This window comes from Hemibagrus wyckioides, linkage group LG17, assembly GCF_019097595.1.
Source record: "Hemibagrus wyckioides isolate EC202008001 linkage group LG17, SWU_Hwy_1.0, whole genome shotgun sequence".
Classification (NCBI taxonomy): domain Eukaryota; kingdom Metazoa; phylum Chordata; class Actinopteri; order Siluriformes; family Bagridae; genus Hemibagrus; species Hemibagrus wyckioides.
In genome coordinates, this window is record NC_080726.1 from 21,684,626 (window position 1) to 21,708,204 (window position 23,579).

A 23,579-nucleotide genomic window follows, 5' to 3' on the forward strand; every position below is an offset into this window, starting at 1 on the left:
TCAGGTTGACCTTTTCTAGCCTTCTACTCCATCAAATGTAAAAATCATTTTTTTCAAGCTGAGAGTGATCCGTTTCTCTCAGCCATACAGCATTGTGAAGAGGCTTTTACACGATATGTGTTTTTAACTAAGAACGATATTCCTGTAATGAGGTACACTATATTACCAAAAGTATTGGGACACCCCTCCAAATCATTGAATTCAGGGGTTGGGCTCGGCCCCTTAGTTCCAGTGAAAGGAACTCTTAATGCTTCAGCCTCATACCAAGACATTTTGGACAATTTCATGTTCCCTTGGGAATGTTCCTGTTCCAACATGACTGCACACCAGTGCACAAAGCAAGGTCCATAAAGACATGGATGAGTGAGTTTGGTGCGGAGGAACTTGACTGACTGACCTTGAGTCCTGACCTCAACCCCACAGAACACCTTTGGGATGAATTAGAGCAGAGACTGCGAGCCAGGTCTTCTCTTCCAAAATCAGTGCCTGATCTCACAAATGCTCTTCTAGAGGAATGGTCAAAAATTCCCATAAACACACTCCTAAACCTTGTGGAAAGCCTTCCCAGAAGAGTTGAAGCTGTTATAGCTGCAAAGGGTGGGCCAACTCCTCAACAGAGTACATTGGGCTTGGCGAGAACTCGGATAACTTAAACAAACAAGGACAAACTCAGAAAACACAAACACTGTATATAATACAACACTATATGTAATAGAAAACGTCAGTATGTCAACATGTTTATGGCTTTCCCTTGATGTGTCATGGTTTCAGCAAATTATTTATGTAAATTTTGGGGGGTTTTCAGTCTCAGCAGCACTAAATGCTTCAGGTATGGCAAAACAAGAGCTTGTGTTTTCTTTTGGTTCCATATTGTAAGCAGCAGATGCATCATTTGTCGACACAGCAGGTAATCATCAGTATGATTTGTTTAATACGATCATGTAGTTATTAGAAAGAAATGAAAGAAATGAGCCGGCAGTGAGTCATGAATCTGGGCGGTGGATCAGGTTATTCTCTTCTCTGTGTGATTTTTGGATGATTAGCAGACATCAAGTGTAAAGGTCATGATGCTGCCTGTGTGTGACTCCGACTCCAAAGCCTGCCAAGTGCATTCACTCTGAGACTTGCATTAATCACAGTGCTTGCTGGCAGGGTATAAACAGATTTACTTGAGCACCAATCAAATCAACAGAACAAACAACAGTAGTAAAAATGCAAAAATGGCTTAAACCTCTATGTGTGTGTGTGGATTTCTGCACGTTCTCAGGTTCACATCGACTCTGTGCCTGACTAGCTGTGGCTCTCTTGTGAAAATGTGGAACCTCTTCCAAATAACTGCACCGCATCTTCCTTCATTGTTTCGACAGATTCATCAGATTCGGTTACACAAAGCAACAGTAGAAATAATACAGGTTTCAGGTCCTCATCATTCCGTCTGATTAAGCTTCAGCAGGATCTGTTGTGAGCCACTCATGTTGATTAAGTGGCAACATTCATTAAATGTTGATTTATGATTAGCTCCTTTGCATCTCTAATCGTTTTAATTAAGACATAAAAAGGTGTTTAGCATTAGATTAGCTTTATTAATAGCAATTTGCTTTCATCACGCTTTGGCATTATAAATGTGCAACACATGCAGAACGTAAATTCAGATAGTAAATGTTTCCCTGTAAGTCCTATTATATCCCACAAGGCATACACACCCACACGCACACACACCTTAAGTCTTATACACATGCATGCAGCATTTGCTTTAGGTGTATTTTATTGCACAAGGTTTGTCATCATTCATTTTCCAGCTCTAGCGTCTGGATGAAAAACATGAGGTAGTGCAATTATACTATAACAAGTAAGCAGTGCCTTTAGGAAACCTCTGTGTGTAAATCACCAGTCTAGTGGTTACGAGCCAGAGGCAAGGCACATTCAGGTGGCAAAGGAAAACTGTGGCAGAGATGATTATTTATAAACCGTTTAATAGGTTCCTGTAATTGAAAGTGTAAGAAATTCAGCCATCTGGAAACCTGAGCGGTGTAGAGACGGAAACAAAAGACAGCAAAGTGAGAAGACTTCATATTTGAAGCTTGTCATTTATTTTAAAGCAAGAAGTTTCACTGAATTGGTACTACATTTAAATACAACAGCTATAACTGACCACCTGCTTAATATTGTGTTGGTCCCCCTTTTGCTGCCAAAACAGCCCCATCCCGTTGAGGCATGGACTCCACTAGGTCCCTGAAGGTGTGCTGTGGGATCTGGCACCAAAATGTTAGCAGCAGATCCTTTAACTCCTGTAAGTTACGAGGTGGGGCCTACATGGATTGGATTTGTTTGTCCGGCACATCCCACAGATGCTCGATTGGATTGGAAGCCAAGTCAACACCTCAAACTGGTTGTTGTGCTCATCAAACCATTCCTGAACCATTTTTGCTTTGTGGCACAGTGCATTATCCTGCTGAAAGAGACCACAGCCATCAGGGAATACCGTTTCTATGAAAGAGTGTACATGGTCTGCAACAAGACTGCTTAGGTAGGTGGTCAAAGTAACGTCCACATGGACGGCAGGACCCTAGGTTTCCCAGCAGAACAGTGCCCAAAGCATGACACTGCCTCCGCCGGCTTGCCTTCTTTCCATAGTGCATCCTGGTGCCATGTGTTCCCCAGGTAAGAGATGCACACGCACCCGGCCATCCACGTGATGTAAAAGAAAACGTGATTCATCAGACCAGGCCACCTTCTTCCATTGCTTCGTGGTCCAGTTCTGATGCTCACATGCCCATTGTTGCCACTTTCAGCGGTGCACAGGGGTCAGCATGGGCACCTTGACCGGTCTGCGACTATGCAGCCCCATACACAACAAACTGTGATGCACTGTGTATTCTGACACCTTTCTATCAGAACCAGCATTAACTTCTTCAGCAATTTGAGCAACAGTAGCTCGTCTGTTGGATCAGGTTTGAGTCAAACTCTCTCAAATCCTTACGCTTGCCCATTTTTCCTGCTTCTAACACATCAACTTTGAGGACAAAATGTTCACTTGCTGCCTAATATATCCCACCCACTAACAGGTGCCATGATGAGGAGATCATCAGTCTTATTCACTTCACCTCTCACTGCTCACATATAACTGTAACTGATCAGTGATCTGCAGTACTTTTTTTTTTTATTCTAACACACTGCTTTCAAAATTGTTAAAAACATATGAGGGCAAATTCTGTGCAGTTCAGCAGTCCCCGAGATACACTGAAAATCTTTGCAGAATGTTTACAATAAGGTGAAATTACAGTCAAAAACTGTGAAATAGCAACAGTAAAAATAAATAAATAATATATCACCGTAGTACATACATCAAATTACCGTAAATAAAGAAACAGTATGTACTTTCATTTTTACTGTCAAAATACACATTGTTACTGTGAAAATAGAAATCTTTGGTAAAATTAATGGGTAAAATGCCATAACTTCATAAACACGTATTTACCCTAAAATCAAAGGTATTACTCTGTCTAAATTACAGATTTTGCTGATATGTTTATTTAAATTTACAATATAAAACCTTTCCATTTCTACAGAAACAAGATGTTAAAAATATGGAATGTATAAAAAATATATATATATTGTCATAAAAATTTGTTGACAGTAAAATCTAGGCAAACCAACTATAATGCATTATGTGTTGCACTGTATTTTTACGGTAAAATTCTGGCAACCACAGCTGCCAGTAATTTACCGTAAATCTGAACTTTACAATAAAAAAAAAAAACATAATATAATACACGTAATATAAAATAATTCAAATAATATAATATAAACCACATTGTATTGTGGGTTTTATCTGAGAAAGACTGTAATTAGGTTTACAGTGTATTATTTATTTTACATTAGTTTCGTAAACAGGTTAACATTCTGTCTGGTTTTTTTTTTTTTTATCAGTAATTTGTTGTAAACAAACAACAGTTCTCAACTGTAAAATTTACGGTTGCTAATAAAGCATTCTGTAAAGTGGTGAACAGTGTCACCGTACAATTTATGGTAAAATTCTGGCAACCACAGCTGCCAGTATTTTACCGTAAAATATACGGATTTTTTTATAGTGCAGGTGTCCTGTTTTTTAGTCTTCTAAAAATGTCTTACTGTATTAAAAGTTGCCAACTGTAATGATTTTGTTTGACACTATTATTATTATTGTTTGTTGATATTGTTTGGTATTATTATTATATATACTTTCCTACAGTCAATAAATTGAAAAAGGTGTTATTTTTATTCTCTAATGAAATATTGATTTATGTAAAAAAAAAAAAAAAAATTGGTCAATCTACATAAAAAAAAAAAACATTTGAGTTCATCATTTCTATAATGTTTCCTGTTATTAGTGTTTTTTAGGTGAGACTTGTTGCCTGTTTTGTGGTCAAACAAGTGAGTTTTGAGACCTTTTTGTTTTTTTTTTCGTGGCTGTAGCGAGTTTTGGAGATAAGATGAACTCTTTGGCCAGAAAGATTCCTGTTGGTAATACAGACTGTATAAAGAGTTTTGAAAAAGTGCTGATCGATGCTTGTTGAAAAAAGACAGTTTAAAAAGGTTTATTATCAAACTTAGATTATTTGAAGCATCGACCTCTGAATGAAAACAAGTCTCTGAATGAGTTGTTGCTATAGAAAGGATAACGTATTCCAATAAGCACATTTCTATACCTGTGATGAACTGCTTCTCTTCACAGCTCCGTCGTATATACACCGATCAGGCATAACATTATGACCACCTGCCTAATATTGTGTTGGTCCCCCTTTTGCTGCCAGAACAGCCCTGACCCATCATGCACTGTGTATTCTGACACCTTTCTATCAGAACCAGCATTAACTTCTTCAGCAATTTGAGCAACAGTAGCTCGTCTGTTGGATCGGATCACACGGGCCAGCATTCGCTCTCCACGTGCATCAATGAGCCTTGGCCACTTATGACCCTGTTGCCGGTTCACCACTGTTCCTTCCTTGGGCCACTTTTGATAGACACTGACCACTGCAGACCGGGAACACCCCACAAGAGCTGCAGTTTTGGATATGCTCTGATCCGGTCGTCTATCCATCATACCTGCTTCTAACACATCAACTCTGAGGACAAAATGTTCACTTGCTGCCTAATATATCCCACCCACTAACAGGTGCCATGATGAGGAGATCATCAGTCTTATTCACTTCACCTATCACTGCTCACAATGTTATGCCTGATCGATGTATTTTAACTAAGTGTTCTTAAATCAGCTATTTCAATGTGAACAACACTTCAATCTCAATATCAACAGTGTACCTATCTTACCCAAATGCTGTTGAGGGTTTCAGTAGCTTGATTGGCTCCATAGCTAGAGTCAGTTAGCACATTATACACCAATTCATGTTTCTAGCATAGGTAGTTATCTACCAAAATGCCCCATATTTTGACTTAGCAGGCATTGAATATAGAACATCAAAAGTGCCATGTTAAGTTTAATACAGAGCTTTAATACTCAACATCAAACATCAGTACTAGTCTAGCTCACCCAGGCTTACCTGTACATGTTTCCACATGTTGGATGAAATACAGGTCTCTCCAAAGGTGTTGGCTGGCATAATTTGCAGATCCTTTTCACATTTAAAGCTGAGGATTCCTGACAATCTCAGACAGAACTGCTGCTGATTATGTTTTTGGTGCCTGAAGACACTTCCATCAGCTTAATTTTGAATAACTGAAAATACTTTGCACATATCGTCTTTTTATCGGCTAAAATATGTCCAAGGTTAGATGCGTTATGATTTTTTACTATGTAACTGTGATATATATATATATATATATATATATATATATATATATATATATATATATATATATATATATATATATATGAGAGAGAGAGAGAGAGAGAGAGAGAGAGAGAGAGAGAAATGTGAAAGTAATGTCACATTTCTACAGGGAGAAAATCTGGTGAAGAAGTTTTTAATATCCTCTGGATCACCGAAAGGTCAGATTTGAACTCAGTTGACAAGGTTCGACTCGGAACGTAACATCGGACGAGTGCTTTTCTTTCGCTTTTGACAATTGCAACAAAAAGAGCAGTTTCTAGGGACTATGTCGCTCTTATCACTAAACCTGCCGGTCTGTGTGGTCAAGAACGTCGCTTCTATCTGAGATGACACTGCAGTCTTCGTAATGAGTTTCTTTCACAGCATTTTTTTTTCTGGAAGGATCGAAGGTCAGATATTTCAGACATGTGGATGTACCTTTTAGATGAAAAGGTATAGCTAAGAAGTCTAACGAGGATTCTTCATATGATTCCACCGGCGAAAAATGGTTGCAATTACTGGATTTTGTGTTGCTTAATATGCTGATACTGGGAGCAGTGATGATGGATGACAATGCAACGTGGAGCAAAGTTACCTGATTAATTGTCTGTCCTACCACAGCAGTAGAAGGAGGGGCTGACGATAACTGTTAATGGCAGCTGATGAAACATATGTGTTAGCTTGGCCTTCGTTAGTTCAACTTTTTAAAAGGACACTCACTGAAGCTTTCTAATTTGTCTGAATTTTGCTGCTCTCCTGGTAAACTTGAGGAGCAGATGGATTCTGAGCTTGTTCTCCTTGCGAGCCAGGTTTCTGTGATTCTGATTAGCTTTTCAGCGTGATAAAAGACACTGTCCTCTCTATTTTTACCCAAAGTATGAAAACCTGTCAAGCCGTGCACTTTTTTTAAATTATTTTTTACTCCCACTGAGGACATAGATCTAGAAGTGGGTGTCATCAGTCTTAAGGCCAAAATCAATGAATGTTCTTTAAAAGTCACGGACAGATGGAAATGGCACATGGCCAATTGAGCTTGGTAGGAAAGATTTTGCAGTTGCAGGACTCAGAAGCTGACAAAACTCTGAGTGACAGCTTGACCTTCAAACACTAGTGATATTTGATGTTGTGCATCTCTGGCAGAGTGGGCTGGAAGGGGGTTTGTGTGTGATGTACGCAACTGTTAAAGGATGTCTGACAAATCTATGCGATGCCTATTTCGGAAGGAATGATCAGCACACTCACCTACACGGTTGCCTCACTTCTGCTTTGAGAAGATGCAGACAGAGCTTTCCCAGCGCTGTTATCTTCTGGGGACAATCTGTCAAGGGTCTCATATCCATGAGGACATAACTTTCTATCTTTACTGGAAGCTGAAGAAGAGTGATCAAGCTCAAGGAAAGAATTGCTGTCAGTCGATGAAATGTTTTCAGGGCATAAAAGGAGATTGTTTTCAGACTGAGTGGAATTTTCAACTTTGATTAAAACTAAGAGTCTCCCTGTGAAGTTATTTACAAGGAGTCTTTGAAACTTAAATCCTCCTCCTTCTTTTACTAGAGCAGAATCCTTGATGAGTGAGCTAACTGAGAAAGGGAGTGGACAGCTGCTCCCACTTGTCTATCGCCACTTGATATGTTACGACTTGTCAGGTCTCTTTTACTTTCATCTCTCGCAGACATGATTCACTGCGACAGGTCCAGACACCATAGTGAGGTTACAAACAATCTTGTTAGGTGCCTATATTTCCTTTCTTCGCCAAAGGAAGTGTATTAGGTTCACTTTTAAATACGATGACCCCACATGGATGGCCTAAAGACACATGAGACTGTGGATGTTACCACTTAGAAACTATGAAGATGGCTTTGGACTGCAATTGCAACAGTTTTGTACTAATTTCTCCATCAGTGACCAGCTGACCATCAATATAGAATTTTAAAATGATATTGAATTTCCTGGTTATATAATTGCACTTGACCATATAGTACAATGTTATGGAAGGGAAATTCCTTAAAATAACACTTTATTTATGTCACCTAGATGAAGATGTGTTCCCTTTTGGGACAATGTTTTTCCTGATATTGTCTCAGTAAAGATGTTTTGTGACAATGACAAAAAAGGTGAATTGAACTGAATTGAACTAAATGAACTGAATGCAGACAGTCCTTGGGAAGGGTGGGGAAAATGTTTAAACATGGAGCTTTTTATTTATTAGAATTTGTCTGTGTATTCTTCGAGGATGAGCATTTCCTCTGTGTCATGAACTGCTTCCTGGCTGGATGAACCCTGTTAATATCAGAGATAGCATTCCAATGGGTCACTAAGCCTGGAGCAGGCATACTTTTCTTCTCAAGGCTTTCTGGAAACCAGTTCAACTACAGAAGCACTACCAATGGTGCGTAACCCAGGTCTGTTTGGCAGAATTGTCAAAAAACATTATCATGGGGCTGCCCTTTTCTACAAAGTTCTTTTACATCATTTAAAATGGGCTTGGTAGCCTTCTGAGGGTTAGAGGTTCCTACTTCATTTATACTAGTTCCTTGTCTTGCTATTCTATCACCATCCTCAAGGTCATCACTTATTGCTGGACCATAGCCTGGTACTGCAGGGATGATATTTATGGACAAAAGAGCAATGGGCTCCATGAACCTTTGAATTGGTGTGGAGTGTAAAGCAAAGCAGCGATCTTTCCCCCCACGTTCGGTTGGATGAGCAGCAGCTGCCGTCACACTGTTAATAACCTGTGCAGATTCAGCATACGATAAGGATCCCCTCTCATCAGAGATCAACGGGAGATACGCTCCACAGGCAAGCTGCAGAGCTGAGGTGTTATGCTTACTCACAGTGAATGAACCAGAATGCAATAATTCCCTAACCCCTTTTGTGAACAACCTAAGCAGTATCATTCACTTTATAGCTCATGGTAGTTGCGTAGTGCCTTTTGTGTGGTGCACGGAACAAACCTGTCCCAGGAGAAGTGATTACAAACACATTCAGACGAGGAAGGTTCTCAGAGGAGCTTTTCGAATGGCTGTTGTTTTGGTCTTGTGACGTCAGAGCAGCTTTGAAAGTTGTGCTTTCCGTTTGCAGGGACTTCTTAGTTGACTAAAACAAATACAAATGCAATGAATGAGGAGCAATTATAACTATAGGTTTGAAGAATCCTCTTCTGAATTACTATCCCCCATTACCTGTTTTTCCTTTTCTGGCCACACCATTACTCTCTCCAACTCTGTTAATAACCTGTTTGATACCCATTTGAATTACATGTCCAACATCTCTGTAAAACTGCATTCTTTCATCTCAGAAACATAGCCAAACTCCGCCCCTCCTTTTCCCTCTGTGATGCTGAAAGGCTGGTCCATGCCTTTGTCTCATCCAGGCTTGACTATTGTGATGCACTCTTCATTGGGATCTCTGGCAGGAGTCTTCAAAAGCTCCAACACATTCAGAACAGTGCTGCCAGGATCCTTATGAGAATGTGGAAATATGAGCACATCACTCCAATCCTCCGGACACTCCACTGGCTCCCCATCCACCTCCGTATTGAATATAAACTCTGTCTACTTACCCGCCAGTGCATCCATGGAAACGTCCTACACTATCTTAAAGAACTCCTCACTCCACAATCTACAACAAGACACCTTCGCTCTACAAATACCCACCGTCTCACTGACCTACTGTTTTATGCAAGTAAAGTATAACTAATCTTTGCTTTTCTAAACACTGCTATAATAATCTCAGTCAATCTATTGTTCTCTTGAGTGACTAATGACATCCTGAAAGCTATTCCTTCCTCTTGGCTCATTTATACTCTGATTAAATTACTCAAAAGAGAACAAATCATATCGGTTCAGAGGAAGAATTCATCACTTTATTTTATTTCACATCTGTGTCAAAGCTTGCATGAGGTTGCAGAGGTAAGATTGTGTTCATATAATCCATTATTAAACAGATTCATTGCCTGCCAGTTTTTCCAGAGGTCTACTCATGAGCTCTTCAATTCCCAGATTGATTGAGCCTGAGGTTTGGTAAAATATTACTACAGGCAAAACAGCAACGAATTGAATATTCACGAATCAACTTTAACACCATTTAAAAATGAGGAACTAATATTTTATTGCATAAGAAACTGAGAACTTTAAATGAAAAGTAAAGTCCTGTACAAACCATAAGTACACAATATTAATGTCAGGTTTGTAAACTAGGTTCTGAGCTGATGAGTGATCCCTTCTAAGTATGTATTAGTGAACAGGAAATGTTATCAGAATAAATTTTTCTTACCTAACACTCCAGTTTGTTTTCAGGATGCCTATGCATTTCCATACACTGTGCATATTTTCCATAGTTCTTTACAACAAACATACTTATTTATTACCGAAATCTATACAGATAAACATTTTGGATGGGAGGATTGTTTTTGGTGTGCATGTAATCTAGTGTACACAAGGAAAAGAACTGAGTGATAAAGATAGTCCTGGTGCAGTGTAAACTTCTCACTTTAAGTCCAGGGTCCACGTGAATCCATCTGAAATTAAGTGGAAGATCTTAGGTGATCAATTTCATACAGGAATGAAGGATCTCCAGACCACTGAGCTCCCTGAGTTTCTCTGTGTGCCTGAAAATAAGACCGAAGCACAGAGTGGATGAGGATACCTGTCCATTTTTTAATATGTATGGTCACTTTTCATGTCCGGTATCCTAAACAGACTGCTCTCTTAGCCAGACACCAGTCTGTGTCCACTTTGAGCCTGATCCCATACTACATCCTAGTCTCTAAGACCCAGATTATCATGACCTACATGGAAATATGCATTCTGTCCCCACACTTCCAATCTGTGAAAGAAGCATCATTAATTACATCAGCAAGGTCTTGAAAAGTCAAATAAATTGAAACTTTAAATATTTAACCAGATTCTAGTCTTGTCAAGCTGCCCCATTAGCGGTTATAAATGCAGCAGCTGCAAGAGGGATTTTACAGTAAATTAAAGCATGAAGAAGATGAGTGCATTTCAGTATGCTTCCTCACGAACAACTAATCTGGATTCCGCATCTGATTCAGAAAATGTCACGTTTCGTTATTGACCCACTGAAGGAGAATTTACCCCATTACATGCTGATACATTACATTAAATAGTCTATATATTTCTCAACTTTATACAACTCTCGGATTTCAAACTGCATTACATATCTAATTATACGTTGTTGTTTTTTTCACCTTTGATTATGTGAGTACTATGTAATCGCACGTGAAAGACTTGTGAGGGTGCATGAAATCACGTAATTGAACACGTGATATTGTGTGAAGACCGCTTCAGGTTCCACTCCAATCAGCAAGAATAGCGGTCTGAGGCTACAATGGGCTTGACTAAAAACTAAACAGGTGCTGCTTTTCTTTAATCTCAAGCTGTCCAGCTATGGTGCTCACCTCAGACTCAAGGCTGACACGAATGGAACCCCTCATGTTTTCTGCCAATTCCACCACCTCTGACCTCTCTCATCAACTAAAGTTTCCCACCCACAGAACGTCCCTTCACTAGAGCTTTTTTCTGTTTTTCACATCACTCTAAGCCAGCTTTGGTCAAAGTCACAGAGATCGCAAAATTTTTCCACATTCTGAGGTCAGATGTATGTAACATTAATGGTGGTCTTTACATAATTGTGTCACATGATAGTTGTCTAAATAAGCAGGTTCACTGTGTCCCAATTAAATTAGAATTCATGGGCAGACACCCCTTATCCAGAGCAACTTAAGATTATCTCATTTATACAACTGAGCAATTGAGAGTTAAGGGCCTTGCTCAAGGGCTCAGCGGTCCTGGGATTCAAACTCACAACCATTAGATCAGTAGTCCAGCACCTTAACCACTGAGCTACAAACTCCCTGAACAAGCTCTCAACTCTTATTATAAAATCATGTGTCTTTATAGCCTGCGAAAGAAACACGTAAGTCTCTCTCCCGTGCACTCTACAGTGCTGCTGGGAGCAGGATATACAAAACATTTTAATGAAATCATCTCATTTCATTACCAAAGTGAATAATAATTTACGTGAACCTCTAAATATGGTTCAGAGACACTAAGAAGATACTGCCTAATTTGGAGACAGTGGTAATGCTGTCTTCAAAATCCACATCCTGCCAAATCTCTTCTTTGCACATACTGTATATCTAAGAGAAAAGTCAGCTCTTGCGGAATAAAAGATAATTCTGAAATGTAAATGAAGTCTATAGCCGAAGGAGGCAGAAGTTATGAGAATCCAAATGTTTTTACTGCTTGTGTCAACATTGTGCATTATTAATAACCGCATGACTAAGGTACACAGTGAACTCTGTAGATAACGAGTTGAACAATTGCTTTTACTTACTGAAGTAGTGTGGTCTTGCATTTTATTGAATGAAGCAGAAATGCTAAGAGTCATGCAGGAAATGCGTGGGTCTGAAACACAGCCCTAACTGGCATATGAACAGGTTGACAGAAAGGGCAGTTCTGCATACCTGGGCTCAACTCTGCACAGTTTCCCCAATGCGATGGCGGCGTTCTGCTGCACGTCCACTCTCTTAGACTTTCCAGCTGCATGCCTCAGAAGGAGCATCACGCAATCCGTACCCAAGAGACTGGTTGCGGTTCCCTGCACCGCCAAACAGTGCCCTAGACACAGAGCAGCGTTTCCTACCACTAATTCATCACTGCTGCCCAGGAGCTTCCTCATGGTCACCAGCCCTGAATAAATAGGTATGTATAATGCACACAAAGTTACTGTATGTTCACTAAACTTACTTTGCTATACTTTTTCACCATACTGTTTTTTCCCCCTTACAATATTATCTGTATTTGGCTTCTCCTTTTACTTAAACTCTTTTATGTTTTATTTGGGCTCATTTTTGTTTAATAGTTGTACCCCACTCCAATATCATTTCTCTCTCCTTCAGTACTTACTCTTGTCAAGCTTCACCAGTTCTTCACAGGCCTGCTGGCCAGAGGCGGTGCACACTGCCATAGCTTTAATTGAGTATCTTGAGCTTGTCTGCCCTTCAACCTGATAGAATGAAAAGAAGCACTTTCATCTTTTCAGGAAGCTTCACCACATTACACATTCATGGTGGTATCTCATTGTGACACAAAACAAGAATAATTAATGCTGTCAAAAGTTGGCTTGTGATTATTTCACACGCGTCAAAGATGAGAGTTAATTCTGCAGAAAGTTAATACCTTCAAACAGTCTGCTTAGAGTTGTTAGTTAGCTGGTTTGGCTCAGTTATCATTTTGCAATGGTTTGCTGATGTGACTATTTATATAGTACATTATTTATCATGTCACAGCAGAGCACAACCTTCCATGACAACAACTGCATGATCATTGCAGTGTGTGTGCATGACTTGTTCAACATGGGACACTGTCTGGCAAAATCATAAAACTGTGAAATATCAACAGTCACAATGTGGACAAGTACAAGGGTTATGAATATTTATGCAAGGTTTTAAAATATCATCAATCCTCCCAGGTGCCAGCAATGGCTTCCACATGTGTCTTAATCAAATGATGCAGTGCCTTAATATTGGGATGCCATAAATGTCTTAATTTTAGGATGACACCTGTCTGTCCCTTGAGCAAAAGATATTATTAGTGCGTTTTTGATGAAGTTGGCACTGGTGCCTTAATCCTGAGGAGCTATCCAGTACCATGAGATTAGGATGACATCAGTGCCATGATTTTATGATTCCATGATTCCACCATAGCCTTGGTAGCATTTTAGGATGTTAGCAATGCTTGGAGATTATGATGCACCCAGTGCCTCAATTTATGTTTCATCAGTGCCTTGATTTCTGGTGCAACCTTTGCCTTGAGAGTATGATGCCACAATTGCCGTATGATGTCGCCAGTGCCTTGATTTCAAGATGCCACCTTTGCTTTGAGAGTATGATGCCACCAGTGCCTTTATTTTAGGATGACACCAGTGCCTTGAGATTAGGATGCTACTATTGCGTTGAGAGTATGTCACCATTGCGTTGAGAGTATGATGCCTCCTTTGCCAAGAGAGTATGATGCCATCTGTACCTTGATTTTAGGATGCCACCTTTGCCTTGAGAGTATGATGTCACCTGTGCATTGATTGCAGGATGCCACCTTTGCCTTGAGAGTATGATGCCAACAGCGCCTTTATTTTAGGATGACACCAGTGCCTTGAGATTAGGATGCTACGATTGCATTGAGTATGATGCCACCATTGCCATATGATGCCACCTGTGCCTTGATTTCAGGATGCCACCTTTGCCTTGAGAGTATGATGCCACCCATGCCTTGATTTCAGGATGCCACCTTTGCCTTGAGAGTATGATGCCACCCATGCCTTGATTGCAGGATGCCACTTTCACCTTGAGAGTATCATGCCACCAGTGCCTTTATTTTAGGATGACACCAGTGCCTTGAGATTAGGATGCTACCATTGAATTGAGTATGATGCCACAAATGCCTTAAGAGTAGGGTGCCTCTAGTCCCTTCTGCAAAAAATATCACCAGGGTCTTGTGATTAAGACATCACTAGTGTCTTAAACTTTGGAGGCCACCAGTGCCTTGAGATTAAGATGCTACTAGTCCACTGAGTTTAGAATGCCGTAATGCCATAATGATCGTATGATGCCACCTTTGCCTTGGCCTTATGATGCTATCAATGTCTTGAGAATAAGATGATCCCAGTACCTTGATTTCAGGATGCCACCTTTGTCTTGAGAGTATGATGCAACCCGTGCCTTGATTTTAGGATGCCACCTTTCCCTTGAGAGTATGATGCCACCCGTGCCTTGATTTCAGGATGCCACCTTTGCCTTGAGAGTATGATACTACCCATGCCTGGATTAATATTCTTTAAGATTACGATGCTCCCAGTGACTTGAGATTGGGGTTCCACCAGTGCTTTAGGAATTGATGCCACCAGTTCCATGGGTTTAAGATGCCACAATTGCTTTGAGATTATTGATTTGACATCATTGATTTGATATTAGGATGTAATCAGTACTATGATCTTATGATAATTCCTGTGCCATTAGATTACGATGCCACGTTTGATGATTAAAGTGAATATTTGATACCTTGAGAATCTTGAGCAGTCTCTTTACAACACCTTGCTGCACAAGCTCCTGAGTGGCAGCAGCTGATTTTGGAAGGACCACGCTTAGCAATCCCACTGCTCTCTAATGCAAAGAAAGAATGACATATCACAGACAAAGTCATTCATGACTTACAGCACCAACATACCGCAGTAGTTACACAGCAGCCTAGCATCCTTGCAAAATAACAGAACGCTAGTCACAGTGCTGATTTATAATCTGAGCACTGAAAGGTTTGTTACTGCAGGTAAACAATTCAACATATGGACAAGCAAGGGTGTTGCTGTTTCTCCTTAATTGTACACTGTGGAACAGTTCAAGGGATATGATCTGCGGGAAAAAAGCAAAGCCATAGAGGCCACATGTGGAGATTGATTTCCATCAGCATCAGAAAATTTGTCCCTAGAGTTGCTACAGGCGTCATTATGAATGCTTACTGATAGGATTGCCAAATGAAAGCATCAATATATTATGAAAACTCATAACCCCATACCCTGACCAAACTGTCATACAGGGCATTGAAAGGGCGTACAGTATGTGCAGCATTACTATAATATTTGTGTAAGCATTGTCTGGGGTCAGCACACATGAAGACATTTTCAATCACGCCTCTGTCCAAAAGGAAAGTTCTTTGGACAGACCACTAATTTTATTGCTAAGAGAAGGTTACAGCATAGCCTCCTTTTATAAGTTCATAATCAAATATAGTCACTGCCCAGTGAGAACCAGCTTTTTCAGATGTGTCAGTTCAGACAAGCATATAAAATATTAAGAATAATGGAGAGCAGTGAGAGTGACCTTAGTAGAGTTTGGGCAGAACTAAAAAAAAAAACAGAAACTAGAAAAATAAATGTGTAAAACAAGGCAAATGTAAAGCTACTGTGACAGAAACAAATCCACAGCTAAGAATGAGCAGTGGTGAGGGAGCTGAGGAGTCTGCTACTGTGAAGCCTGGGGGGGAAAATACATATCCTACCGTGATGATGCCACCATCAGGATCACTGAGCAGAACCAGACATCTTTTACAGCCCACAACAGCATACTCCTGTGTGACATAGCAACCTCTCAATGCACTTTTTTGGACATGATTTACAACATAGTGAGAGTCGAGATTTTCAGTTTATATCCTTCCACTACCTTCCAGAGATTCAACCAGCCACTTACTCGCATGACCGAAGCTTGATTAGAGGCTATGTTGATCATGAGATCCAGGAGAGGATAGAGAACACTTCTATATTCACAGCTAGCACACTGCCCCTGAAAAACAAAACAAAAACATTATTTCATTCTGACTTTGCTAGAAATTAAATACTGTTAAAAAAGCATTTTCATGTTTTGCAGCTCATACAATGTGATATGAAAATGAGCTTAAACTCCAAATCAGAATTCAAGCTGGGAAAACATTATACATTATTCAGTGATGTTCAAGGACAGACTAAGCTTCATCGTATGAGATGATCAAATATACCATGGCAGAGAACGAGCTCTTCCAAAACTCTTCACGGCTCGCCAGCTTGTTAATAACGACTTCATCCACAGACATGGCCCCAATCACAGAAATTAAGCACGGCAGCAAGCCTTGGCTGGATGCCGTAACATTTTCCTGCGGACGAAATAAACGCTCAGTATACAATTAACTCAAAGAGTAATGACCGAACAAATCAGAAGGACCTCTGTGATTTATTACCAGCAAATACTCGAAAGGAGGGGCAAAAACCTTTGTAATGCTCTCTCTAGACCGGATACGAAACCTGCACACAAAAACACACACAACAAAATATTTACACTATATTTCTGAGTGTCTCTGTTATGCAAATTGAGCCCCAGGCTTAGAATATAAAGAATGTATTTTCCCAGTGTGATCACTGATCCAAGTCGAAATCCTGAATTACTGATGAGCGTGCCTTGCTACTGCGAGGAGAAATACGGGGCCCTGTTGCTGAGATAATAGCAAGTCTTTTGAGCCTTTGCAGCAATTAATTTATCATGGAAATTTTCTCACTTTTGCTTGTCTCACAAAGTGTTTCAATTAACTGATGTCCTGAGTCTGAGCTGCAGGCAATGAAGAATGTAATTATTCCTGGCGGTCACTGCCATCTAGCACACTATCAGCAACAATCTTGTCTTTAAATGTGTTTGTTTGGGCTTGTAGAGAAGGCCAGTCTGAAGTGTGGCACTGAAAGAAAATTTACTGCACCATGTCACATACCGTATCCAATGCTTGAAATTTCTAGAGGTGGCAATCCTTATCTAAAAGCTCACAGAGCCACTCAATCATTTGTCCTTGACAGCGTGACACCCGATGACCTAAAGCTCTGGATTTGGCCATGGGTATGGAATTTGCCTGTGACAAGTAATCATGGCAAAAGACAGCTAAAACCACAAGTTTGATCAATCCACCACTACTCTGATTAGAGGTCTAATGCATTGGGGGGGGTCTTTCAGAGAGATGACTGGTGAGACTGAGCTGTGATGGATTGCTTTGTTTCATACTGGTTCATTTGGCATTCCTTAGCTATTAATTTGAATGCATTTGAATAGGTCTTTGGTTTAAACTGCTCCGCTATGATGCATGGCTGCCTAATGGATTCCCATGTGGGTCGTGTGCAGGATTTCATGAAGAAGCTGCTCCTCTCTTGCCATCAGGTTGATAGATTCTAGTGAGGTGCACAGAGGGCAAGTGGCTGTGGGGTGGAAGCAAATACATCGATAGAGCATTACTTATTTTCTCCAGCCAGGTTCTCCAGAATACTGAGGGCCATGCTTCTTGATTTGTCGTCTTTGCATACGCAGTCCATCAAGATCTCTGTCATTCTGCAGGTAGAAAAAAAATAGTGTTGAATACTCTGATCTGATTGGCCAGAAGATAATTCATTTTCTAATTCAAATCGCAGGTTTATGCACTTTTTCTTATACGTTATCATTTCTATATTTAAATCAATCACAGAGACTTAATAATCTAAGTTCAACAACACTTTAAAAGGAAAGGAATGTAAAAAAATGTGTTTAGATTAGATTAGATTCGACAACATGCACTATAAATGGTCAAAAGTATGATGTGTCATTCGTTTATAAATGACAAAATGACATCATTGACAAAAATGGACAAAAAGCTGCGGTATAAAAGGAATAAGACACTTGGAGATGCATTACTGAAAAATAATAAACCTCAGGGCAATTTTATTATTATACATTATAACTATAATGATCACTATAACTATTACATAACAGCTAGTTCCGGTCCACTAATCTGATTGGTCGAGTGGTATTCCAACAGTGCTTATATTTATAATAACTGCACTGAGGTGCTTTGGTGTGTGTATCACTCCACTTGTCTGTGTTCGCCACATTAAATTTCCACTGTCCAGTTCAAAACCCTTACTGCAGTTAATGACATCATCATTGGACAAAACAAACAAACTGAAAAACACAAGGACAATTCAGACAAAGCAGAAAAGGTAGGTATAGTTTGCGAACGGAATTCTTCCCTCTGTTTGGACGAGACATCTGTCACTCAGGATATAGAGGAAGTCCAGCAGTAGCTGCAGCAGTAGAAAGTGGATTGGTGTGTGTATGAACACAGCTCTGCTCTTATAGCGCTCCTTACATCCTTTAATCTGGAATAGTTTGGTCTTCCATACATACCTGGTGTGTTTTTAGAGATCACAAACTAACCTTTACTCCATGATACGCTATCAGTATATCCAACATCACGCCATATGGACGTCCTTCCTCACAGTAGCACTGAATGAACTCCATTTTCTTATAAATATATTTATATACGTTTGTTAAAAGATTTAAAGTTGCACTAAAAAAAATGGTTTAAAGCGAAGGCAGAACTCCACACATGTACAAGAAATCAAGTTAGATACACAATGTCCTACTTCCTGTATATCCTAGGTGACAGATAGGAAGGTAGGGAATTCCTCCAATCAGAGGGAGGAATTCCCTACCTTTTCCACTTTGTCTGAGTTCTCCTTGTGTTTTTGGATTTGTTATTTTGTTTTGTACTTCTCAGACATGGCAGATAATACTTTTTCAGGATTATACTTCTGGCGTCGAATATGAAAGTTGAAAATCAAGAAAAGGACGGCAATTTCACAGGAAGCAGCTGTGTACAAATGAAAACAGACAGGTTAACATTCAGCACAATTGCGAGAGCGAGATATATTGCTTTTATATTATGGAACTATAAACAATTAATTACTAAGTAAGTGTGAGTGACATTTTCAGACACAAACATGGCCGAATGTTCTGTTTATTTTTGCTCCGCTAGAGGAAACAGATCCAGAAGAAGCCACGCTCACTTTACAGCGCATCACTAATTTATAGCAAATTAAGCAATTTGCTCATGCGATATTGATCAATTATAGCACACCTCATTGTGTTTTATTCCTTCTTTATTATACCATGCTGTGTGTTGAATTTCATTGTTTAATTTTCACTCTAAAATTAAACAGAATAATGCTCTGTGAGACCAGAAAACCTTTTACCTGATCAGATCGAGGTTTTCAATTACCAAGCGTCTTCCATGCTGGCTCTGACAGTACATGCAGATAAGAGTTAAACATTCCTGCTGGATGGCTAATGACGTTGAGGTTAACAACAGGACAATCTGTTCACTTGTGCTGAGACACTGCAGTAACAGCTGCTGATTTTCCTCTGTAAGTGACAGCATTGCAAGACAAGAGTCAGTGATCTGAGAACATTTCTATCCAGAATGCAACACAACGTTTCTGGCACGAGAACTAATCGTCTCTTTTCTGGCAACATTATGAACCAGCCTGTGACAGACAACCGGTCGTAAGCGAGCAAACAACCGAACGCTTCGCCACAAGTTTATTATTCGTGTAGAGACTGCCAGTGAAGGTTCCCCAGTTCAAAAGCTAGGATAATAAAGTGGAGAAATATGTCTTTAGAAGTGTTATCTATCCAGGCAGCTGAAGTCTCATCATCGGTGCCTGCTCTTACGCGTCCCACTCTATTGCACTCAATATAAGCAGTGGTGATTTAAGCCCTGTGATTCCGCTTTGAACTAAATGTCAAGCTGTGGCACTTGGTTGGGTTTCCCCCAAGTGCACAACTGGGTGCAGTCTCCTTGAAATGAAAGAACTAAGGCTGCTAATCAATATACCAAATGACTGAGCATGTGCATGGTGACACGGCCATAATTCAGCAATTCTGTATGGCCTATAGGTCACGTATACAGAAAGAAAGTAGCTGAACAACTGGAAAGGTAAATTACACAAGTCACTTTAACTCAGGACTGGCACACTACTGCACATTACAACTTTAACTTTAACTATATCAATATTTCAGCTATGTCACACTATGACCCATCTTACTGTATATTTTACTATCACTATTCTGCTTAATCCATTCTATTGTTGTTTATTTTTATTCTTATATATTGTATAATTGATAGTATATTTTATGTTTATATTCTTTTTATACTTGATATTCTTTCCATTTTAGATTCTTCTTTTCTTCTAGTGTATTTCTTATATTTTAAATTTTTTAAACAAGTTTTACATGTTTTATTTAAATTATTTCTTATATTCTATATTCTAGTTTTACATTTTTATTTAAATTATTATTCTTATATTCTATATTCTAGTTTTACATTTTTATTTAAATTATTATTCTTATATTTTATATTCTAGTTTTACATTTTTATTTAAATTATTATTTAAAATATTTCTTAACTATTTTGCATTCCAGTTTAATATTTTTATTTAAATTGAATTTGTATTTCTTATATTTTATATTCTAGTTTTACATTTTTATTTAAATTACTTCATATATTTTAAATTCTAGTTTCACATTTTTATCTAAATTGTATTTCTTATTTTTTATATTTAAGTTTTAGATTTTTATTTAAATTGTACTTCTATTTTTTTGATATTCTAGTCTTACATTTTTATTTAAATTGTATTTCTTAGTTTTTGATTCAAGTTTTAGATTTTTATTTAAATTGCATTTCTTTTTTGATATTCTAGTTTTACATTTTTATTTATTTACATTTCATATTTATTTATATGCATTTCTTACATTTTATATTCTAGATTTATATTTTTATTTAAGTTGCGTTTCTTATTTTTTATATTCAAGTTTTACATATTTATTTAAATTGTTTTTTTAATATATTTTAGTTTTACATTTTTATTTAAATTATATTCCTTATATTTTATATTCTAGTTTTACATTTTTATTTAAATTATTTCTTATTTTTTTATATTCTAGTTTTATATTTTTATTTAAATTGTATTTCTTATATTCTATATATTTCAATTTTACATTTTTATTTAAATAATTTCTTATATTTTATATTTCCGTTTTACATTTTTAATTCCACATTTCACTTTATTTTATTTCCACATTTCACACCTATTTAAAACATTTCACTACATGTCGTACTGTGCATGATTGTCTTTGTGACAAATAAAATTTTAATAAAATGCTGTTTACCATTTCCACTGCAAACCTTAGTCCATAATCTGAGGACAGCGACACACAGATCCATGCTGTGAAGCTCTTTCAAAGTCAGCATAAGACAGCTGAAAAGAGGCAGAGACGGATAAAAAGAGGGGATTATAAAGCACTTATCCATGCTTAACATTTGCTGAAAGTCTTGTTGAATCACAACATAACCTTTGACAAAACATTTTTAAAAAAAAAAAAGTTGTTTATTCACATTCACTCATTTAGAAATGTGTTTATAACACACCAGCTGATGAAGAGAGCTGTCTAAGACATCTAAAGCTGCAATCAATTAAGGGCTGGTTTGCACAATATGCAGTAAACACATATGGGAAAATACTTCCACTAAGAATTAGAGAGAAAAGTTTTCAAAATGATCAGGTTATCAGAAGGCTTTTCTTGAAAAAACTTACCTCTGTATATTCTTATTGCCAGAGATGATACTAAAGCCATTGTTTAATCGGAATAACGTCTGCCCAGTATCTAAGAGGGACAAAAAACGGTGTCATTGTAATTAAAACAAATGCAGCAAAAGCCATGTATCAATGCAGAACCACCCTGGCCAGCTTCAGAAACAAAATCCCTTATAGTCAAGGGCAAAAGAGACAAAGACAAAGAGAGAAATAAACAAAAACTCATTAGGAGTCAGGGACAGTTCTCTTATCTGGCCAAAAGCAGTATACCTTCTGCGGAAAGAAATTTGCTCACAAAGGCCCCGTTCAGGTATCTTTCCTGTCCAGGGTGCTGGGATCTTTTCATTTTAGAAAGCTTTCACGGCTGCGTGGTTTGTAGGAATGAATTCGGGACATGGCCTTCATTCTGCTTGCACTGATAAAAAGCATCCCAGAAAATAGTTTTGAAACACGTCTCTAGCAGTAAAGAATTCACTAGTCTTGATTTAATTTAGACACTTTTTTTTTTAACAAATGTTATAAACCTAGTGCTGTGTGAAAAAAAGGCAGGTTTGTCATATGAAATGACGTCTTTGGAAGTGGCATTACTGAGATCAAATCTGCACTACCGAGCATCACAAACTAGTTGGTGTTGTTCAGATGTGGACATACTGATACACTATATTACCAAAGGTTTTGGGACGTCTGCCTTTACATGCACATGAATGTAATATGGAGTTGTCCCGCTCTTTGCAGCTGTAACAGCTTCAACTCTTCTGGGAAGACTTTCCACAAGGTTTAGGAGTGTGTTCATGGGAATTTTTGACCATTCCTCTAGAAGCACATTTGTGAGGTCAGGCACTGATGTTGGATGAGAAGGTCTGGCTCGCAGTCTCTGCTCTAATTCACCCCAAAGGTGTTCTATGGGGTTGAGGTCAGGAATCTGTGCAAGTTCCTCCACACCAAACTCACTCATCTATGTCTTTATGGACCTTGCTTTGTGCACTGGTGTGCAGTCATGTTGGAACAGGAAGGGGTCATCCCCAAACTGTTCTCACAAAGTTGGGAGCGTGAAATCATCCAAAATGTCTTGGTATGCATTAAGAGTTCCTTTTACTAGAACTAAGGGGCCGAGCCCAACCCCTGAAAAACAACACCGGAATTCAATTTGGGTGTCCCAAAACCTTTGGGCGTAGCGTAGGACTGACTACCTGACTACCTCCTTTTACTTCATTTCTGGCTTAGCCATGTTCTTAAAGGGATCAGAGACTGCCTCTGTAACCAGTGACGTAAATACATCTTATCACAAAGTGTTAATGAAGCGACTAAGGGAATCAATGAGACATCCATACTCCTCTCTCTATTGACCGCAAAGCGGTACAAACATTGTTCTGGCTGCTGAGACAGTGTCAAATGTGTGTACAACTAAAGATGGACCGTCTGCTGAGTGAGGTATAAGTTGTGAAATAAACTAAAAAGGATGACTTCAGCATTTTGTGCACTCACTGCATGTCACAGCATGTGTGAGAAGCTCCAATCCACCACAGTAATAGAGGTTGTGCTCATTGGGTCTGTCCAGCTTTGTCAGCAAGTCAAGAATGACCCTGGGTCCTTCTTTTCCATCGTTCAACTCCCTGAGTGCTGTTTCCTCCTGAAGGGCCTTCTTCTCTTCCAAATCCACTCGTGTCAGATAATCTATAGTGGCAGCAGAAACAAATGAGTGTCATTCATGTCATTCATGCAGTACTCCTTATTAGTGTTTGTGTTAAAAGAATAATGTCATCATAATGACATCTG

At 38.8% G+C, this 23,579-nt stretch overlaps 1 protein-coding gene across 3 annotated transcripts in view; it reads right to left on the reverse strand.

Annotated features, from left to right (window-relative positions):
- Nucleotides 1-8,992: 8,992 nt before the first annotated feature.
- The window catches only part of ttc12 (tetratricopeptide repeat domain 12), a 23,115-nt gene continuing 8,528 nt past the window's right edge, over nt 8,993-23,579 (reverse strand). The window contains exons 9-21 of one of the 3 annotated variants that reach the window (XM_058414618.1): nt 23,289-23,477; nt 21,804-21,873; nt 21,379-21,467; nt 19,404-19,572; nt 17,632-17,724; nt 16,598-16,661; nt 16,379-16,513; nt 16,075-16,167; nt 15,887-15,955; nt 14,893-14,994; nt 12,743-12,842; nt 12,301-12,526; nt 9,606-10,332 (exon numbers count right to left, since the gene is read on the reverse strand). In XM_058414618.1, the coding sequence (XP_058270601.1) occupies nt 10,179-10,332; nt 12,301-12,526; nt 12,743-12,842; nt 14,893-14,994; nt 15,887-15,955; nt 16,075-16,167; nt 16,379-16,513; nt 16,598-16,661; nt 17,632-17,724; nt 19,404-19,572; nt 21,379-21,467; nt 21,804-21,873; nt 23,289-23,477 (1,553 nt within the window). In that variant the 3' untranslated portion in view covers nt 9,606-10,178. Of the gene's footprint in view, nt 10,423-12,300; nt 12,527-12,742; nt 12,843-14,892; nt 14,995-15,886; nt 15,956-16,074; nt 16,168-16,378; nt 16,514-16,597; nt 16,662-17,631; nt 17,725-19,403; nt 19,573-21,378; nt 21,468-21,803; nt 21,874-23,288; nt 23,478-23,579 lie in introns of all 3 variants that reach the window. The other 2 variants (XM_058414619.1, XM_058414620.1) reach the window with 2 other exon arrangements.